Source organism: Pelobates fuscus, chromosome 3 (assembly GCF_036172605.1).
Source record: "Pelobates fuscus isolate aPelFus1 chromosome 3, aPelFus1.pri, whole genome shotgun sequence".
NCBI lineage: Eukaryota > Metazoa > Chordata > Amphibia > Anura > Pelobatidae > Pelobates > Pelobates fuscus.
The window spans coordinates 355,176,003-355,196,539 of NC_086319.1; the positions used below are offsets into that span (position 1 = coordinate 355,176,003).

Sequence of the window (20,537 nt, forward strand, 5' to 3'; positions counted from 1 at the left end):
TGTTTTTGTGGGTGGGGTTTTTCGTGAGAGTGGGTTAGCATTTCATCCTTGGACCCAGGAAGCACAATGTCTTGGGCTAGCCCTGCATACCCGACATGTGAGGGTTACCCAGTTCTCGGCTGACCTACAGTAACATAAAATAAATATGACTATAAATACATACATATAAATCTGTGTCCAAACTATAACAATTTACCGCATCTATTGTTCTATCCCTACCTTTTACGTATTCACTGGAAACTCAGGTGATTTACAGCTGTACACAGAAGAGCAAGGCATTTGAGTGCATGATTAGCCAACATACTGCATATATTCTGACTGATGGTCACCTATAAAGGTAACAGGAAGAGATTGCATGCCCATAGTAACTATAGGCAAGGAAGCAGACACATGGGTTACATAAGGAATAAGTTAAAAAATTCTATAGAAGTAAAGTGAATATAAGACAATATCTGTGTGCTCATTGTAAAGACATTAACACTCTCTTAAAGTCATATCAGCAGAGTGGCGCAGCGGAAGCGTGCTGGGCCCATAACCCAGAGGTCGATGGATCGAAACCATCCTCTGCTAATTATTTTTTTTTTTTCCAATTACTTTTTACGAACTTCTATTTATGACAAATACGCAGTTTAATTTATTGAACTTTGTAAATGTTTCAGCTTATTGTCAGTTTATTGTTGAAGTAAAGATTGTATCAAATTATAGATATTTTCAGGATCTGATTGATTAAAATGACATATAAAAAAATCTGCAATACATGCACAGATACAATAATAATATCTGCCCTACCATGATTAATATCAAGGTGCTCTTTTAAACACTAAGTCAATAATATATTCCCTTCCTAATAATGTGTAATGCCTAAATCTGGTAAATGGCTAATGAGTAACTTGTACACAGCAGTGACATCTAGTGGTATTCGTGAGAACAACACACTATTTTCTATGGCTCGCAGTATTTGAAAGTAATACCTTAAAAAGTGGAAGATGTGCTTTAAAAACATAACATAAAGGATTTTCTCGTATATTGCCTTTCTTCTGCAGCATTATCACATTTAGCTTTTTTATGTAAACACAAGGAGACTACAATTACATTATTTAAATGGATACTCAAAGCAACACAACCCATAATAACAGCATTGATTATCAACACCCAGTACTCGAAAGCAACAAAGCCCTGCAGAAAAGCCTAAGCAGAGGTATTATCTCTGGAAGATCTATTCAAGAATTGCATGTACTTCATATGGCTTCCCTTTATTTCTTAATTTAAAATTGTGTTCTATTCAGGGCCGGACTGGGAACAGAAAGCAGCCCTGGAAAAAAAATATTTCAGACCTCTAATTCATTGTGTCACATAGTATGCTTGTATTGTTTATATGTATGCACTTTGAAGAAGACTTTTGTCTTACCTGCAGCCCCTCGCTCTAGATGATCCATGGGTGTTACAGTGCTATAACCACCACCCTCCAGGACGCTCCCTGTCCGTTGTGACTGGCTCTGCTTGGGGACAATTCTTTAAGCAGGGAAACACTCCATGCCAATATCAGCATATCGGCATCAGTGTGTCAATTGTATAATTTCAGGAAATATATATATATATTAAAAGAATGTCCCACATTAATAAATCACACTAGTTCAATGGCACACACACACTGACTACAGAAAAGCTCACTGACACAAAAGAGCTCACTACAGACAAGCTCACCGATAAACACAAAAGCTCTCTGACACATGCACAAGCTCACTACAGACAAGCTTACTGCCGTACACAAATTCACTGACATTCACTCAAGCACACTAGAGACAAATTCAGTGACAAACACAACCTAACTACAGACAAGCTCACCACACACACAACCTCTCTGACTATCACAAGCTTGATAATGACAAACACAGAAGTGCTCTGACCCACACAAGCTTCCTGACACACAGAAGCTCTCTGATACACACACAAGCACACTACAAGCTCACTGATACACACACAAGCACACTACAAGCTCACTGATACACAAGCACACTACAAGCTCACAAGCACACCACAAGCTCACTGATGCACACTACAAGCTCACTGATATACACAAGCACACTACAAGCTCACTGATACACACAAGCACACCACAAGCTCACTGATACACACACAAGCTCACTGATACACACACAAGCACACTACAAGCTCACGGATATACACACAAGCACACCACAAGCTCACTGACAAACACACAAGCTCACTAATACACACACAAGCACACTACAAGCTCACTGATACACAAGCACACTACAAGCTCACTGACAAACACACAAGCACACCACAAGCTCGCTGATGCACACTACAAGCTCACTGATACACACAAGCACACTACAAGCTCACTGATACACACAAGCACACCACAAGCTCACTGATACACACACTCTCTCTCACTCACTCTCTCATTCTCACTCTCTCACACACTCTCTCTCTCTCTCTAACACTCTCTCACTCTCTCTAACACTCTCTCACACTCTTTCTCTCTGTCTCTCACACTCTCTCTCTCACTGTCTCTCACACTCTCTCACCCACACTCTCTCTCTCACTCACACTCTCTCTCTCACACACTCTCTCTCTCACTCTCTCAGTCTCTCACACTCTCTCTCACTCACACACTCTCTCTCAGTCTCTCACACACTCTCTCTCTCTCTCTAACACTCTCTCACTCTCTCTAACACTCTCTCACACTCTTTCTCTCTGTCTCTCACACTCTCTCTCTCACTGTCTCTCACACTCTCTCACCCACACTCTCTCTCTCACTGTCTCTCACCCACACTCTCTCTCTCTCTCTCTCTCTCACTCAGTATCAATCATACAATTACCTGTCACTAGCAGTGTGGATCCTGTTCAGGTGCTTCCTGTACTTCCTCTTCCTGTGTGAAAGTTCACCAGGCTGAGGCTGGTGGGCGGAGCTCCAGTGCGGGGGCTGGATCCTACCAGACAGGCCGTGCAGAGGAGCTGGCAGTGTGGGAGACTCTCTCTCCTCCCTGCTGCAGCTGGCTGTCACCTCTGTCTGTGTAGCAGCCACTTAGGTAATTATCTGCCCCAGCCTCACACAAAACCTCACAGGAGGGAAAAATGTGTGAAATGCTGCACTGCCGGCCCCAAGTCCACCAGCCCACCGGGAAATTCCCCGGTATCCCGGTGGGCCAGTCCGGCCCTGGTTCTATTCCACCTCCCTCCCTATATTCTCACTACTGGTTTTCAAAACACACCAAGTCACTAAATCTCTCCTTACCTGAAATCCCTCTGTTCACCAACTGCATCCTTAACCATGGTTTAAACACTCATAGGTATATGTATGTATATATTTGTCTATGATTATATATGTGCATATGTAATTTTTCACATCTATATGACAAAACACATTTACTCTATATAATGTTCTCCCTTCTATACTTCACTCATTACTAAAATATCCCTATCCTTCTGCTCACCTGTCCCTGGCAACACCATCTTCATTACTTCCACTTTACTCAACCACCACTGGATTGAGCAGATAGTGTAATTTAGCTACCCGGGTTTCTCTATTGGTCAGTACAGTGGGTAAGAGAACTAGGAGCCAGGCAGTGTTTGGACCAAGAGGTACTTCTAAGATCTGAGAAGAGAAGGAGATATCATTAAAATAATTTAATCATTTTAATGCAAAATGAAAATTTGTCTGTGCATACATGTCATTGGGAGGGGATCGGCTAAAAAAAGAAATATTTCCTCTATGTCAGCATTTTTCATATTATTCCACATCAACATTTTTCAAAGAGGAAACAAAATACTCAGCAAAATCCATTTCCTCCAACATAGTAAACACAGAGAGAATGACAGCAATTTTCTTCAACAGTTTCAAAACAAAGTCATCTATTAAAAGAATAAAAGAAAAATATACATCAAACGATACAATAAGCAGTGTACAATACATATTGTATACACTTCATATACAGCATGTGGTCAATCTTTTAGGGAAAACATGTCAAACTCAAAGGCTAACTCGGGCCAAATAAACACGGCTTAAGTTTATGTGGGACGCAAAATAAAAAAATAAAAAAAGAGTTTGACCTAGATCAACACCAACTAAAATGACGAATCATTTTCATGCAAACAATATGTAATCCTGGGTAAACATATAGAATTCACTCAAAAGCTTCACCTCAAGTTACTTACTATCTCAGTAGTAACGCCACTATCTGGAGTGTCTGCTCCGCTAGCTCCCTCAGTCCTTCTGCAAACTGTAGACTCAGCCAGGTTGGTAGCTGCACTGTCCACTCCGCTCGATCTCTGCAATCTCCAGGCAGAGTAAGGTGTGACTGCACACTCCACACTGCTTGCTTCTACCTCCCTTCCATCCATGTCTCATCTTTCCCCCTTCTTTCCATGTCTCTGTTCCCCTTCTTTCCATGCCTCTCGCCCATCCATGTCTCTCTTCCCCCATCCATGTCTCTCTCCCCCCATCAATGTCTCTCTCCATTTTCCATCCAAGTGCCTTTGTAAAGGCAGTAGCTGGCCACAGTGCAGGCGGAGGTATGAATATCTGCCTGGGAAAGGAGCTAATGAGGCAAATGCAAAGGGGACAATACCTACCTGGAATGAGTTATCTCTGCTGAAGAGTTCCAGGGTCCCTGGAGCAGCTCGGAAGCTGACCTGGTGGGTACTTAGGTACTCAGTCAGAGTACGGAAGCTCTGTCACAACCAGCTCCACCTGTCTTTCCCCTTTAACATGATTTGAAGACACTCAAGATTTGAAGACCTAAGCAGGGCAGTTGTCATCTTGCTTCTCTAGCTGTATGGAAAAACATATATTGTATGGATTATTTATTATTTAGCATGCTCACCTAATCTAGCATTGACTACTGATGTCTCCACTGCCCTCATCGTCTGAAACTGGCATGCAAGAAAAAAGAAGAAATACATGAAGAAAAATACAAGCCATGGTAAATATCAGAATATCAAGAGAGACTTACTATATACATAAAACATATCGAGGTAAAAACCACGATAGTGCACTGAATAAGGGCCAAAACTTTCTGATTGGTCCATGTCATCTCTGTAACTCCAAAATGTATGATAATTGGGTCTCCTAGATTACCTGGTCACTTTAAGGGTGGGTGTTATGTCACGTACTTCAAACTATATAAGGACGTGCCATTCAAGTGGGCAGCGTCGGAATTAATTCATGGGAAGCAGCGGCTGTGAGATGTATTTGGTCCATGCAAAAAAAAGAGGAGAAGTGGTTCGTTATTGCCAAATGGTAAGTATAGTGCAAGTTGCTTTTTCCTATTCCAGGTCGCGTGGCCACGTGGAGCGTTCAGTCCGTGCAAACTGCTGAGGGGTGCAGTGCGGCGTGTGGAATGCTTTTCAATGCTTTCCTATGGGGATTTTAGCGATGCTGGAGGTCCTCACACAGCGTGAGGACGTCCAGCGACACTATAACACAGGTTTTCTGTGCTATGGACCAGGAAGTGACCTCTAGTGGCTGTCTACTAGACAACCACTAGAGGAGGAGTTCACCCTGCAAGGTAATTATTGCAGTTTATGAAAACTGCATTAATTACAGTTGCAGGGTTAAGGATAGTGGGAGTTGGCAGCCAGACCACTCCAATGGGCAGAAGTGGTCTGGGTGCCTGGAGTGTCACTTTAAGCACTGTTTGAATGCCTCACAATAAGTTAAATGTTGGATTCAGTTTAAAAATAAAGAGGTCATCCAGATCCTTTTGAAACAGTGTCTCAGCATGCCACTTTTTAAGAGCCCAATGACAGAGTCAAAGGACCTGTCTTCTGACTGCACTGCTTCCAGGCATCTTGGTTTAGCTACAGAGACCTGTATGCAAAAAGCTAGGCTATACCGATAAAAAGCATCTTTATAAAGATGGAGTTGGTAGCAGGCATCGGGATCACCTCTTGCCTGAGTGGAAGGAGTGGGAAGAGGGATCAATTTCTGTCTGAGTGTATGGAGGCCACAGTGATTGATTACTACCAGAGCAGAAGATGTTGGCAGAGATTCCTGGCTGGCAGGTGATTGTGGTTGCAGTTTCTGTATTCAACAGTATGGTTATCGGTGCATTTTTTAGGAAATATCACAGAGAATTAATTCACTGGCATGTTATTAGGGGGCGCTACAGGCTCCCTCCTCATCAGCTCTTTAAAAGAACACTATAGTGTCATGAATACAAACAAGCATTCCTGACACTATAGTTCTAGGTGTTAAGGTGTTAAGGGGGGCCTTATCCCTTGTTAAAAAGGTGTTTTACGCACCTTTTTCCAGTACTGGCCTCGTGGAGGATTGCCCCGCTCCATCTCCTTGGCTGAGATCATCACGTCTGATGACCTTAGCCAATTCAATGTTTTCCCATAGGAAAGTTTGGTAGGCTTTTGCACCTGCTCAGCAAAATGCAGCGCTGTGCCAATCAACATCTCCACATAGAGTTGCATTGCCTCAATCCAGCTCTGTGGGGAACGTTCAGTGTCTCCATGCAGAAAGTGGAGATGCTGAATGTCAGTGTTGCATCCAGGAAGCACCTCTAGTGGCCATCTGAGTGACTGCCACTGGAGGTGTCTCTAGGCACTAATGTAAACACTGTCTTTTCTCTGAACAACTAAATTAAGATGTAGTTGTTTCTTGTGACAATTGTGTCCCTTTAACTAAACCATATCAAATAGTGATAAAATAAAAGAAAATTATGAAAAAAAATACATTCTTTATTTTTGTAGTGCTTTGGGAAACGTACAGGTTTACAGAGACATTGCAATTGGTTTCAGAATATTATCCAGTAGCTTACATTACATGTCAGATGAGCAGCACTTTTTGTTTTTATAGTTTAACATTTGAATAACATCAGAGTGATCATGCTGGTATGGCATATGGTCAGGTTAGGTATGATTAATCGAGGAATGACAATATGGTGCAACATGGCAGATATTAACATTGTATAACCAGAGCTGTCTGATTAATTACACGTTAAACTGTTTAGCAATCTGGTGAAACATACTTCTTGTCTGACTAGGCATAGTGTATGTGATTACATGTTGCGCTAAGCTTAATCTTGATAGTTAGTAGCTGGGAGGCAAAGGTAATAAAACAAAAGAAACATTGGCATATTAAGATTGCCCTGTAGCTCTCCCACCCCAAGTGGATTCCATGTCTGTGAGGTGATGTTCAGCGGTAGCATATTCGGAGACCCTTCTGAGGACGTGAGGGAATTTTAAATTTGGCAAGGAGTCTGGAGGCTGTTATGTTGTTTCTAGTCCCCAAGTGTCAGTGTAGTATGGTAGTACTTTTTTGGCTGATCTGTCGTCTAGTCATGGTGCCTGATTTAGGCGGAAGTCCATTCCTAGCAGCCGTGCCTTTCGTTGGGTGCAGTATGCCAGCTGTATGTTGCGGAGCCTCGTGTGTCTGCCCCCTTGTGGTGATCTGAGTGGTATGGCAGGTAAGGCCAGAGCGCTGTGGCTGTATCCCCCGCCGTGGTTTGCGGCCAGTGGCGTACATACCGGGGTCGCAGGGGTCGCGGCTGCGACCGGGCCCGGCCCACCAGGGGGCCCGGCCGCCCTGCGACCCGGTATGTACCCACAGGGCCAGCCTCTTCTCCTGGGGGGCCCAAGAGCCGGTCACCTCAGGGCCCCCCGAGGCTGGCCCTGCTGTCACCAGGCTGGCGGGCGCGCGAGGGAGCACTCTCCCCTGGGTGCTCCCTCTTCAGCTCCCTCGCGCACCGCACTGAAACCGGAGCCGGAAGATGACGTCATCTTCCGGCTCCGGTATCAGTATGCGGTGCGCAAGGGAGCTGAAGAGGAAGCACTCAGGGGAGAGTGCTCCCTCGCGCGCCCGCAGGACCAGCCAGCCAGCCGGGTGACAGCACTGGACCCCAGGGAATCCCCTCAGCTCTCCCACAGGTAAGGAGGCTGAGGGGATAAAAAAAAAATACAAAAAAAACGTGTGTGTGTGTGAGTGTACGTTAGTGAGTGTATGTTAGTGAGTGTATGTTAGTGTGAGTGTATGTTAGTGAGTGTGTGTATGTTAGTGTGAGTGTATGTTAGTGTGAGTGTGTGTTAGTGAGTGTGTGTTAGTGAGTGTGTGTTAGTGAGTGTGTGTTAGTGAGTGTGTGTTAGTGTGAGTGTATCTTAGTGTGAGTGTATCTTAGTGTGAGTGTATGTTAGTGTGAGTGTATGTTAGTGAGTGTGTGTTAATGAGTGTGTGTTAGTGAGTGTGTGTTAGTGTGAGTGTATGTTAGTGTGAGTGTATGTTAGTGTGAGTGTATGTTAGTGAGTGTGTGTTAGTGTGAGTGTATGTTAGTGTGAGTGTATGTTAGTGTGAGTGTGTGTTAGTGTTAGTGAGTGTGTGTGTTAGTGTGTGTGTGTGTGTGAGTGTTAGAGTGTGTGTGTGAGCGTGTGTTAGAGTGTGTGTGAGCGTGTGTTAGAGTGTGTGTGTGTTTTAGTATTAGAGTGTGTGTTAGTGTGTGTGTGTGTGTGTTAGTGTGCGTGTTAGTGTTAGAGTGTGTCTGTGTGCGTCTGTTAGTGAGTGTGTATGTATGTTTGTCACTGAGTGTGTGTCTGTCAGTTAATGTGTGCGTGTGTGTCTTAAGCACTTACCTTTCTCCAGCGCCGGACTCCCTTGGCGCTGGGGATCTCTCCGCCCCGATCCGCCTCTCAGCTCCGAATGCGCATGCGTGGCAAGAGCCACTCGCGCATTCAAACCGCCCTTAGGAAAGCATTACTCAATGCTACTCAATGCTTTCCTATGGACGTTCAGCGTCTTCTCACTGTGATTTTCACAGTGAGAATCGCAGAAAATCCTCTAGCGGCTGTCAATGAGACAGCCTCTAGAGGCTGGATTAACCCTCAGTGAAACATAGCAGTTTCTCTGAAACTGCTATGTTTTCAGCTGCAGGGTTAAAACTAGAGAGACCTGGCACCCAGACCACTTCATTGAGCTGATGTGATCTGGGTGTCTGTAGTGGTCCTTTAAGTGTATGTGTTTATGCATGCACTGGCGTACATACCGTGGTCGCAGGGGTTGCAGCCCTGCGACCAGGTTCCCGCCGCCATGTGTTGCGGCCCCAGCCCGCGCAGAGTAAGCGCGCGCGCGGGGGGGCCCCACGGATCAGTTTTCGCACCGGGGCCCAATGGGTTGTGTGTACGCCACTGTTTGCGGCTTTGGGTTTGCTCGAGTTAGCTCCAGCGTTGCTTGACTCGTGGGGTGCTCCGTTCAGCCCTCGATCGTGGGTGCGTGTCATACAGGCTCCGCCATTTTGGATGCGGCCTCTGTGCACTGTGTCCGCTTTGCTGGTGTTTTGAGTGCTGGTGTTGCGGCACTCTGATGGGCCTCGGGGTGGGGACTGGGATCACCCCCGCCAGTCCAGGGGGGGGGGGATACGGGGCCAGATCTGCCTAGCCTCGTGCTTCTGCCTTGCCGCTGGCGGGCCGGGTAGCTGGGCAGCGGCCGTCCGCCCCTCTCCCCGTCCGAGCAGTCCCCATGTGGATGGCAGGGATCGCCGCTCCGAGGGACTAAAACCGTTCAGCAAGCCTCACCTCGGGACCAGTGTGGCTTCATGCACCGAACTAAAGTTGCCAGACGTCGGGTGAGTAGGAAAGTAGCTTTTACTCGCCAAAAATTGTTGAGTGTCTCGGGAGCTACTCCATTGTGCGTCCGTTTAGCATGGCAGTCCGGCCCCGCCCCATACATTTATTTTTATGTCAATAAAGTGCATGTTTCATGTAAATGAGCAATTCACATAGAAGAAATGAACCTTAAAGTTACATAGATGTTATCTCTTATAGTATAAAATCACAGTGTAATACAAAACCATCAGTATCTCCTGCCAGAGCCAATGCATGATCAGAGTCAACATCAATCTGGAATCTTTGCAAAGCATTTTAAATACTCACGTGAGCAGGATTTTATCTCACTAGTTTCCTTTCTGTGTAGTCATTTTGGACTTAAAAACAAGTAAATGTAGTGAGTAAGCATTTGAATTCAACCATGGACCCAGACTGCAGCATATGCAACGAGAAAGCCAACCAGCGTATGCTGTTTGAAGGTAAAATGTTTTACTTGTTTCTACTTCAAGATGGTCTGTCAATATAACTCCTGCAGGCTGCAGTATGTACTTACTAAAAAGGAAATCGGGATTGTAATTCTCTTTTCAAATCTTCACAAACAGTCAATCTGGAAAAGTGTTGGAGATAAGCCAAGCTTAAAGTATACAATCGCCTTTGCCATTCGCCTGAATTCCCATTGACAGGGTTTGTCACTAGGGAGACTTTTAACGTAGATGCCAAATTTCAGGTAAAAATTAGCTGAACTGGAAACAGTCTCTATTTTCCCATCGGGATATTTACTAAAGAGAGAATAAAATGTTAATTCGTAGTGAATTTGAAATGAAAGCCAAATTAGCATAAATGGAAGCATCGTTGAGAGAATATGTTCCAATTTTTCCTATTTGACATTATATTTGAAATTCACTTTGAATTTGAAGTTAATAACTTTTTTTTTTAATTAATGAACTAGTTTCAATGATATTACACACAACGAATGCATAATACATGGAGATTTAATAGACTAGGTACGGAAGATGACATCTTTTAAATGAGTTCCATTTGCCCTGGAAAATTAGCACCAGACAGTGCATTTGGTAGGGTGCAGTTGGCAATGATAAATTATCCGAGGACTTTCTTTAGCTCAGTTCGGCGTATTGACAAAGCCATTTAAATGAAAATTCGCTATGTTGCATTCGTTTCCGAATCATATTCACTAAGGGCAACTTAACAGCACTGAGCTCCACTGTTGAATAAAGTTTATTGAAAAACTTAAAGGAACATTATTGCAATAGTAATAGAAATATGTATTCCTAACGCTATAGTGTCCCACTCCCCATGTTAATATCCTCTCCCCTTTTCCAGGGTTTAATGGTAAGCTGCGCTGCACTAATGAAATGCTCTATAGGGAATTCCTTTGAGCTATAACTGAGTTTAAGCAACTGAAAATTCAATAGATTACTGGTATATAAATAATAGAACGTTATTACTAGGTTGATGTGTTTTGTCCCGATTCTAGGACTTTATTAAGATCACAATGGATAGTTAGTCATTCACCAAAGATTTTATTTAAAAAGCCTACCAAATACAGCTCTTGGTGCAATAATTAGAATGCAACCCAGCTCTTAAAGTGAAATGTTAAAAATCCAATACAAAAAACTATTGGTCTTTACTATTACATTCTCAATGAATAGTACAAGTAAGGTAATACAATTACAAGCACAGTATAAAACTGACATCTTGTGTGTAAAAGGAGATGTATTGTGACATATATATATATATATATATATATTTTGTTTATTATTATCTAATTAGTATTATTTTTTTATTAGCACACCCACATATAATTATTTAATTATGTTAATAAATAGCCTAAATTTGAAAGAAAAATACAAATATATATGCTAGTAAAAATAGGATTGTTAAATGTGGGTCAGCAAGGTACTTAAGGTACTTATGGCTAACCCAACAGATGTGTAATGTGTAATATTATGCAGTATGTGCATAGACTCCCATTCGGTAATAGATTTTGATGGTTTTGTTTTAGTTTAAAAAAAAACACACAAAACAATCAGCTGGAATCGAGTAAGATATAAAGACTAATGCATTATCACATTCATTATATTCCAGAGGCTGACAGTGAGGGACGTGTCTTCCGCGGGGCAAACAAGGCATCTGCCTTGGGCGGCACTTTGCAGGGGGCGGCAAAATAAGCCGCCCCCAAATGCCCAGGCAGATGCCTCGCTTGCCTCGTGTCTTGGGGGGCTCAAGAGCTGGCCCGAGGCTGGCGACGGGCAGCGGGCAGTGAGGGATCATACTCACCTGAGCTCTTCCTGCTCAGCTCCCTCCGTGCCACTTAATGAAGCCGGGAGCCGGAATATAACGTTAGACTGGCTCCCGGCATCACTAAGCGGCACGTGAGGGAGCTGAGCAGGAAAATCAGAGCTCCCTCACCGCCTATTCTGCCTGCCCGACCAGAAGCCCTACTAGACAGGTAAGGAATCCACTCCAGCTCTCCCAGGGAGGCTGGGTGGATTTCAAATAAAAAAATAAAATAAAATAATTGTGAGTGCTGGGAGAAATGTGTATGTGTGTATGTGTCTGTAAGTGAATGTATGTGTGTGTGTCTGTAAGTGAATGTGTGTGTGCCTGTAAATGTGTATGTGTGTGTGTGTGTAAGTGTGTGTCTGTAAGTGTGCGTGTCTATGTGAATGAATGTGTGTGTGCGTCTGTCAGTGAGTGCATGCGTCTGTCAGTGAAAGTGTGCATCTGTCAGTGAAATGTGTGTATGTGTCTGTAAGTGTGTATGTGTTTGTGTGTCTGTAAGTGTGTGTGTGTTTGTAAGTGTGTATGTCTGTAAGTATGTGTCTACAAGTGTGTGTGTCTATGTGAGTGAATGTGTGTGTGTCGGTCAGTGCGTGCGTGTGTATGTCAGTGAGTGCATGCATCTGTCAGTGAGAGAGTGCGTCTGTCAGTGAGTGTGCGTCTGTCAGTGTGTGTCCAAGTAATAGTGTGTGTATATGTCATTGTTTGTCAGTGTATATGAGAGTGTGTGTCTGTCAATGAGTGTATGCGTCTGTCAATGAGTGTGTGCGTCTGTCAGTGAGTGTGCATCTGTCAGTGTGTGTATGCAGTGGCGTACATACCGGGGTCGCAGGGGTCGCGGCTGCGACAGGGGCCCGGCCCACCAGGGGGCCCGGCCGCCCTGCGACCCAGGTATGTACCCACAGGGCCAGCCTCTTCTGCTGGGGGGCCCAGGAGCTGGCCACCTCAGGGCCCCCCGAGGCTGGCCCTGCTGTCACCCGGCAGGCTGGCCGGCGCGCGAGTGAGCACTGTCCCCTGGGTGCTCCCTCTTCAGCTCCCTCGCGCACCGCACTGAAACCGGAGCCGGAAGATGACGTCATCTTCCGGCTCCGGTATCAGTACGCGGCGCGCGAGGGAGCTGAAGAGGGAGCACCCAGGGGACAGTGCTCCCTCGCGCGCCCGCAGGACCGGCCAGCCGGGTGACCGCCCCCCCCAGGAGCCCAGCAGCACCACTGGACCCCAGGGAATCCCCTCAGATCTCCCACAGGTAAGGAGGCTGGGGGGATTAAATTTCAAACAAAAAAAAACGTGTGAGTGTGTTAGTGAGTGTGTTAGTGAGTGTGTTAGTGTTAGTGAGTGTGTTAGTGAGTGTGTTAGTGTTAGTGAGTGTGTTAGTGTTAGTTAGTGTGTGTGTGTTAGAGTGAGTGTGTTAGAGTGAGTGTGTTAGTGTTAGTGAGTGTGTTAGTGTTAGTGAGTGTGTTAGTGTTAGTGAGTGTGTTAGTGAGTGTTAGTGTGTGTGTGTTAGTGAGTGTGTTAGTGTTAGTGAGTGTGTTAGTGTGTTAGTGTTAGTGAGTGTGTTAGTGAGTGTTAGTGTGTGTGTGTTAGTGAGTGTGTTAGTGTTAGTGTGTTAGTGAGTGCGTTAGTGTTAGTGAGTGTGTTAGTGTGTGTGTGTGTTAGTGAGTGTATTAGTGTGTGTGTTAGTGAGTGTATTAGAGTGAGTGTGTTAGTGGGTTAGTGTTAGTGTTAGTGAGTGTGTTGGTGTTAGTGAGTGTGTTGGTGTTAGTGAGTGTGTGTTAGTGTTAGTGTGTTAGTGAGTGTGTTAGTGTGTGTTAGTGAGTGTGTTAGAGTGAGTGTGTTAGAGTGAGTGTGTTAGAGTGAGTGTGTTAGAGTGAGTGTGTCAGTGAGTGTGTTAGTGAGTGTTAGTGTGTGTGTGTTAGTGAGTGCGTTAGTGTTAGTTAGTGTGTTAGTGTGTTAGTGAGTGTGTTAGTGTGTGTGTGTTAGTGAGTGTATTAGTGTGAGTGTGTTAGTGAGTGTGTTAGTGTGAGTGAGTGTGTTAGTGTGAGTGAGTGAGTGTGTTAGTGTGAGTGAGTGAGTGTGTTAGTGTGTTAGTGTGTTAGTGTTAGTGAGTGTGTTAGTGAGTGTGTTAGTGTTAGTGTGTTAGTGTTAGTGAGTGTGTTGGTGTTAGTGAGTGTGTTGGTGTTAGTGAGTGTGTTGGTGTTAGTGAGTGTGTTGGTGTTCGTGCGTGTGTGTTAGTGAGTGTGTTAGTGTGTGTGTGTTAGTGTGTGTGTAGAGTGTGTGTTAGTGAGTGTGTTAGTGAGTGTGTTAGTGTGTGTGTAGATTGTGTGTTAGTATGTGTGTAGAGTGTGTGTTAGTGAGTGTATAAGTGTGTGTTAGTGTTAGAGTGTGTGTGTGTGTTAGTGTGTGTGTGCGTCTGTCACTGAGTGTGTGTCTGTCAGTAAATGTGTGCGTCTGTTCATGAGAGTGTGTGTGTGTGTCTAAAGCACTTACCTTTCTCCAGCGCCGGACTCCCTTGGCGCTGGGGATCTCTCCGTCCCGATCCGCCTCTCAGCTCCGAATGCACATGCGTGGCAAGAGCCACGTGTGCATTCAAACCGCCCATAGGAAAGCATTACTCAATGCTTTCCTATGGACGTTCAGCGTCTTCTCACTGTGATTTTCACAGTGAGAATCGCAGAAAATCCTTTAGCGGCTGTCAATGAGACAGCCACTAGAGGCTGGATTAACCCTCAGTGAAACATAGCAGTTTCTCTGAAACTGCTATGTTTTCAGCTGCAGGGTTAAAACTAGAGAGACCTGGCACCCAGACCACTTCATTGAGCTGATTTGATCTGGGTGTCTGTAGTGGTCCTTTAAGTGTATGTGTTTATGCATGCACTGGCGTACATACCGTGGTCGCACGGGTCGCAGCCCTGCGTTGCGGCCCCAGCCCGCGCAGAGTAAGCGAGGTGGGGGGGCCCACGGATCAGTTTTCGCACCGGGGCCCCATGGGTTGTGTGTACGCCACTGTGTGTATGTCATTGTTTGTCAGTGTATATGAGAGTGTGCATCTGTCAATGAGTGTGCGTCTGTCAGTGAGTGAGCGTCTGTCAGTCAAAGTGCGGCCTTGACAGGAAGGGGTGGGGAAAATTTAAATTAGGGGGGGAGCACCGTCCTGCTTAGGGCAGCACAAATCCTAAATACACCACGACTGCTGTATTATATGTCCACCTGTGAATCCAGTTTAATAATTTTTCCTTAATCAATCTTTTTCCAGATTCAGAGAAGTATAACAAAACTAAACGTCCCTTCTGTCTGCCATACATTCTACTGGCAATCTGTTTCTTACTGATCCTTGGACTATTCATATATGTCTTATATACGAGTAAGTACAGATACCACACAAGGAGCAATTGTTAAAACTGTGTATACCTGATGCTGCTTTCAATTTGCAAAGCTTGTGGTCAATAACTTAAAAGGCATCAGTCCTAGAGATAAGTATCGAATGTTAATACAATTCTTCCCATTACAGAAAATTCTTCACATCCTGTGTTAATCTAGAGGAGGTGGCTTTAAATATCATCTTTGATTCGGACTCCCTGTCGTAGTTTAGGGTTGGATAGACAGTTATCAATTTTGGTCATAATATGAACAATTGATTGAGCACACACTTTATTTTTCCACCAGTCTTTCCTCGGTTTTCTTCATTATTCTTCACTTATCTTTTTTATCTGCTCTCTCAGCATATATAACACTGACCTCCATCCACACAAGCTAGCTCTCCCTATCCCCGATCTTAGCGTTACAATTTCCAGGTTAGATTTACCAGACTCACCATGTTTTATTATGTCATGACTGCCATCAACTGATTTCTCTGCAGGATTTCTGTGTGCTTCAATTCATTTACACAGCAAGCTATTAATAATTCGTAATGGTTCTTCTGATCCTGCATACACAAATCTAGTCGTCCAATACTAGATTTTCCTGTAATATTATTTTATCACAGTATTACTTTAGAGAATCCACTAGTGATTTGTTATTAGTCATTTGTGATAATATAGCAGTTGGGTGAAACCCAATATAAATGTTGTGTTTCTCCCTCCACCTTGTCATTTAATGTTCCCTTCCTGTACCATCTGTAGCGGAGATCCCTGTACCCCGGCTGGGTAACTCCGCCAGAGGGGTTGCTTCCTAGCTGGAACCAGGGGAAACGGGTAAGGGAACTAGCTCTCTTAGTCCTTACAAGGACTTCCCCGCTGCATCCCCTGGAACAGCAGACACAGGGGTTAAATCTTCCTTCCCTCTAGTAACCACACAAGACACAGTTCTAGAGGTTAAAACACTTGCAATCTTTATTGGAAACAGGCTTAATTTATGCACAAACCCCTTAGTGGGTCTCCATTCAGGACAACACAATCCCAGGCAGGAGGGGGCTGGGTTACAGATAGCCATCTCCTGCTCTGGGAGATACCAACACTACACAGGATACACATTAAAACATATTCCATATGTGGGTAACTTTTGGGGCTCGGCGCCCCGGGAAGGGAAGGGGGTTACAGAGTTAAAACATACATCGCTAGATAGCCCAAGGTCCTCACTAGGATCCCTTCAAATAGCGGGGCTATCGGATGTACAGAGCCTGAGAAATCATCTAAAGTTAGGGGCTTGTGGCTCCGTACATCCCCGAAATTAGTTCTATGAAGTTGCTTGGTTTAGTCCAGCGAATTCAAACTTCCTGCCCAAACCAAGCAACAACCAATCAGCTGAAAGGCGCAAAACCAAATCGCACCAATCAGCTCGCATGGAGGAGAGGAGTTTTGCTGCCCAATCAGGTGAAAGGGCGTGAAACTCAGTTTAAAAGAGCACTGCCTCTCTGACTGGTCGTCTGCACCTTGCAGCGACCAATCAGTGCCCAGTGTTCGTGCTGACCAATCAGGAGAATGGCGCAAACCCAGTTTGAATGGGCCCGCCCTTTCGCATTGGTCCACATGGATTTCGTCTGCCGACTCACAGCTCCAGAGATTCCCTGCTGGCGCGCGTTCCTCTCTCCGGTGCAGGGCTGCCATCAGAAATTTTGGGCCCCCTGACAAAGCACAAGGTCTGCCCCCCTCCCCCCCTTCCCTCCCAGGCCCGCCCACGCCCTACCTAGTCCGCTGACAATGATGCAGGAATGAATGTGGTGTGTATAGTGGAAGTGAATTAGAATGTGTGTAATGGATGTAGTGTTTGTGTGTATTAGATACTGTTTGTGCAGTGAATGCAGAGTGTGTGTTTGTGTAGTGGATGCAGAGTGTGTGTTAGTGTGTAGTGAATGCAGAGAGTGTGTTAGTGTGTAGCGGATGCAGAGTGTGTGTTAGTGTAGTGAATGCAGAGTGTTAATGTGTAGTGAATGCAGAGAGTGTTTCTAGTAGTGGATGTAGTGTGTGTACAGTGATGTAGTGTGTGTTTGTGTAGTGGATGTAGTGTTTGAATGTACTATATGAAATGTGTTTAGTGGATGCTGTGTCTGTAGTGGATATAGTGTGTGTATTAGACGCAGTGTCTGTGTATAGTGAATGCAGAGTGTTTCAATTTGTGGTGGATGTAGTGTGTGTACTGTGAATACAGGATGTTTGTGTAGTGGATGCTGTGTGTACAGTTAATGCAGAGTGTGTGTCAGTATAGTGAATCCAGAGTGTGTGCATAGTTTAGTGAATGCAGAGTGTGTGTTAGTGTGTAATGAATGCAGAGTGTGTGTTAGTGTGTAGTGAATGCAGAGAGTGTGTTAGTGTGTAGCGGATGCAGAGTGTGAGTGTTAGTGTAGTGAATGCAGAGTGTGTTAATGTGTAGTGAATGCAGAGGGTGTGTTAGTGTGTAGCGGATGCAGAGTGTGTGTTAGTGTAGTGAATGCAGAGTGTTAATGTGTAGTGAATGCAGAGAGTGTTTGAGTAGTGGATGTAGTGTGTGTACAGTGATGTAGTGTGTGTTTGTGTAGTGGATGTAGTGTTTGAATGTACTATATGAAATGTGTTTAGTGGATGCAGTGTCTGTAGTGGATGTAGTGTGTGTATTAGACGCAGTGTCTGTGTATAGTGAATGCAGAGTGTTTTAATTTGTGGTGGATGTAGTGTGTGTACTGTGAATACAGGATGTTTGTGTAGTGGATGCTGTGTGTACAGTTAATGCAGAGTGTGTGTCAGTATAGTGAATCCAGAGTGTGTGCATAGTTTAGTGAATGCAGAGTGTGTGTTAGTGTGTAATGAATGCAGAGTGTGTGTTAGTGTGTAGTGAATGCAGAGAGTGTGTTAGTGTGTAGCGGATGCAGAGTGTGAGTGTTAGCGTAGTGAATGCAGAGTGTGTTAATGTGTAGTGAATGCAGAGGGTGTGTTAGTGTGTAGCGGATGCAGTGTGTGTTAGTGTAGTGAATGCAGAGTGTTAATGTGTAGTGAATGCAGAGAGTGTTTTAGTAGTGGATGTAGTGTGTGTACAGTGATGTAGTGTGTTTGTGTAGTGGATGCAGTGTTTGTATGTACTAGATGAAATGTGTTTAGTGGATGCAGTGTCTGTAGTGGATGTAGTGTGTGTATTAGACACAGTGTCTGTGTATAGTGAATGCAGAGTGTTTCAATTTGTGGTGGATGTAGTGTGTGTACTGTGAATACAGGATGTTTGTGTAGTGGATGCTGTGTGTACAGTTAATGCAGAGTGTATGTTAGTGTAGTGAATGCAGAGTGTGTGTCAGTATAGTGAATGCAGAGTGTGTGTAAATTTGTAGTGAATGCAGAGTGTGTGTTAATGTGTAGTGCATGCAGAGAGTGTGTTAGTGTAGTGAATGCAGAGTGTGTTAATGTGTAGTGAATGCAGTGAGTGTGTTAATGTGTAGCGGATGCAGAGTGTGTGTTAGTGTAGTGAATGCAGAGTGTTAATGTGTAGTGAATGCAGATAGTGTGTTAGTGTGTAGCGGATGCAGAGTGTGTGTTAGTGTAGTGAATGCAGAGTGCATGTTGTATTAGTGAATGCAGTGTGTGTATTGTATTAGTGCATGCAGTGTGTGTGTTAGTGTATGCAGTGTGTGTTGTGTTAGTGTATGCAGTGTGTGTTGTATTAGTGTATGCAGTGTGTGTGTTAGTGTATGCAGTGTGTGTGTTGTATTAGTGTATGCAGTGTGTGTTGTGTCAGTGCATGCAGAGTGTGTGTTGTGTTAGTATATGCAGTGTGTGTTGTGTTAATGTATGCAGAGTGTGTGTTGTGTTAATGTATGCAGAGTGTGTTGTGTCAGTGTATGCAGAGTGTGTGTTGTGTTAGTGTATGCAGTGTGTGTTGTGTTAATGTATGCAGAGTGTGTGTTGAATAAGTGTATGCAGTGTGTGTTGTGTCAATATATGCAGAGTGTGTGTTGTGTTAGTGTATGCAGTGTGTGTTGTGTTAATGTATGCAGAGTGTGTGTTGTGTTAGTGTATGCAGTGTGTGTTGTGTTAGTGTATGCAGTGTGTGTTGTGTCAGTGTATGCAGAGTTTGTGTTGTGTTAGTGTATGCAGTGTGTGTGTTGTGTTAGTGTATGCAGTGTGTGTGTTGTGTCAGTGTACGCAGAGTGTGTGTTGTGTTAGTGTATGCAGTGTGTGTGTGTTGTGTTAGTGTATGTAGTGTGTGTTGTGTCAGTGTATGCAGAGTGTGTGTTGTGTTAGTGTATACAATGTGTGTTGTGTTAGTGTATACAATGTGTGTTGTGTTAGTGTATGCAGTGTGTGTTGTGTCAGTGTATGCAGTGTGTGTGTGTGTGTGTGTGTTGTGTTAGTGTATGTAGTGTGTGTTGTGTTAGTGAATGTAGTGTGTGTGTTGTGTCAGTGTATGTAGTGTGTGTGTGTGTAAATGTGCAATCTGGGGGGGAGGAGGAGGGGGAGGAAGGGGCGTTTTTACATAAACTTATTAATTTCTTTTTCAATTTAATTAAATGTTTCTCCCCCCTCCCAGCTTACCTGTGTCCAGTGAGGGGGGAGATTCCATCCCTGGTGGTCCGGTGGGGGCTCCCCGGCTCCCTGTTACCGCAGATGGGGCCCAGGCAGCACACAGCCTCTTCTCTCCTCTCTTCCAAAAACTCTCGCGAGACCCGCGGAGCGTTGCCATTGCAAGCGGGTCTCGCGAGACTTATTAGAAGAGAGAAGAGAAGAGGCTGTGTGCTGCCTGGGCCCCCTCTGCGGTAACAGGGAGCCGGGTGCCCGCGGCTGCACACATAGATCGCGATATTCGCTATCTATGTGTGCAGAGAAAGAAAGTGGGGTTGTCACCCCCTGATGGCGGCCCTGCTCCGGTGGATATCCCCACGTAGGTATCCACTGGAGAGAGCGCTCTCTTGGGCAGCTGCGAACCTAGCCTCGCAGCTCCTGAGCAGGGGGAAACAGTGACCATAGCTCCGCTGGGAGCAATCAGGATGATCCGCGACACGGGGACCTGAGAAAGTGTGGGTATACGGTTCGGGATACGAATGCTGCCCCTGGTTGGCGTTCGGTTATGCAAACCGGCGGCCACCCAGGGAAGCATGCACCACTAATTTCGTTTGTGGTTTTCACACCTCGTTATGAGGTGTCCCGCCACACCAACTATGCTTTTTTGTTTTTCTTGTAATGCTTTTTGAATAATAGTGATGGCAGCTGAAGGCTTTTAATGTTTTGTAATCTGTTCCCGTGGCATTCAGAAGAATGTTACTGAATGATGTT

At 44.8% G+C, this 20,537-nt stretch overlaps 1 protein-coding gene across 1 annotated transcript in view; it reads left to right on the forward strand.

The window, feature by feature from the left end:
- Positions 1-9,926: 9,926 nt before the first annotated feature.
- The window catches only part of LOC134603325 (asialoglycoprotein receptor 1-like), a 46,325-nt gene continuing 35,714 nt past the window's right edge, over positions 9,927-20,537 (forward strand). The window contains exons 1-2 of the mRNA XM_063449187.1: positions 9,927-10,046; positions 15,122-15,229. Of these exons, the coding sequence (XP_063305257.1) occupies positions 9,989-10,046; positions 15,122-15,229 (166 nt within the window). The 5' untranslated portion in view covers positions 9,927-9,988. The remainder of the gene's footprint in view (positions 10,047-15,121; positions 15,230-20,537) is intronic.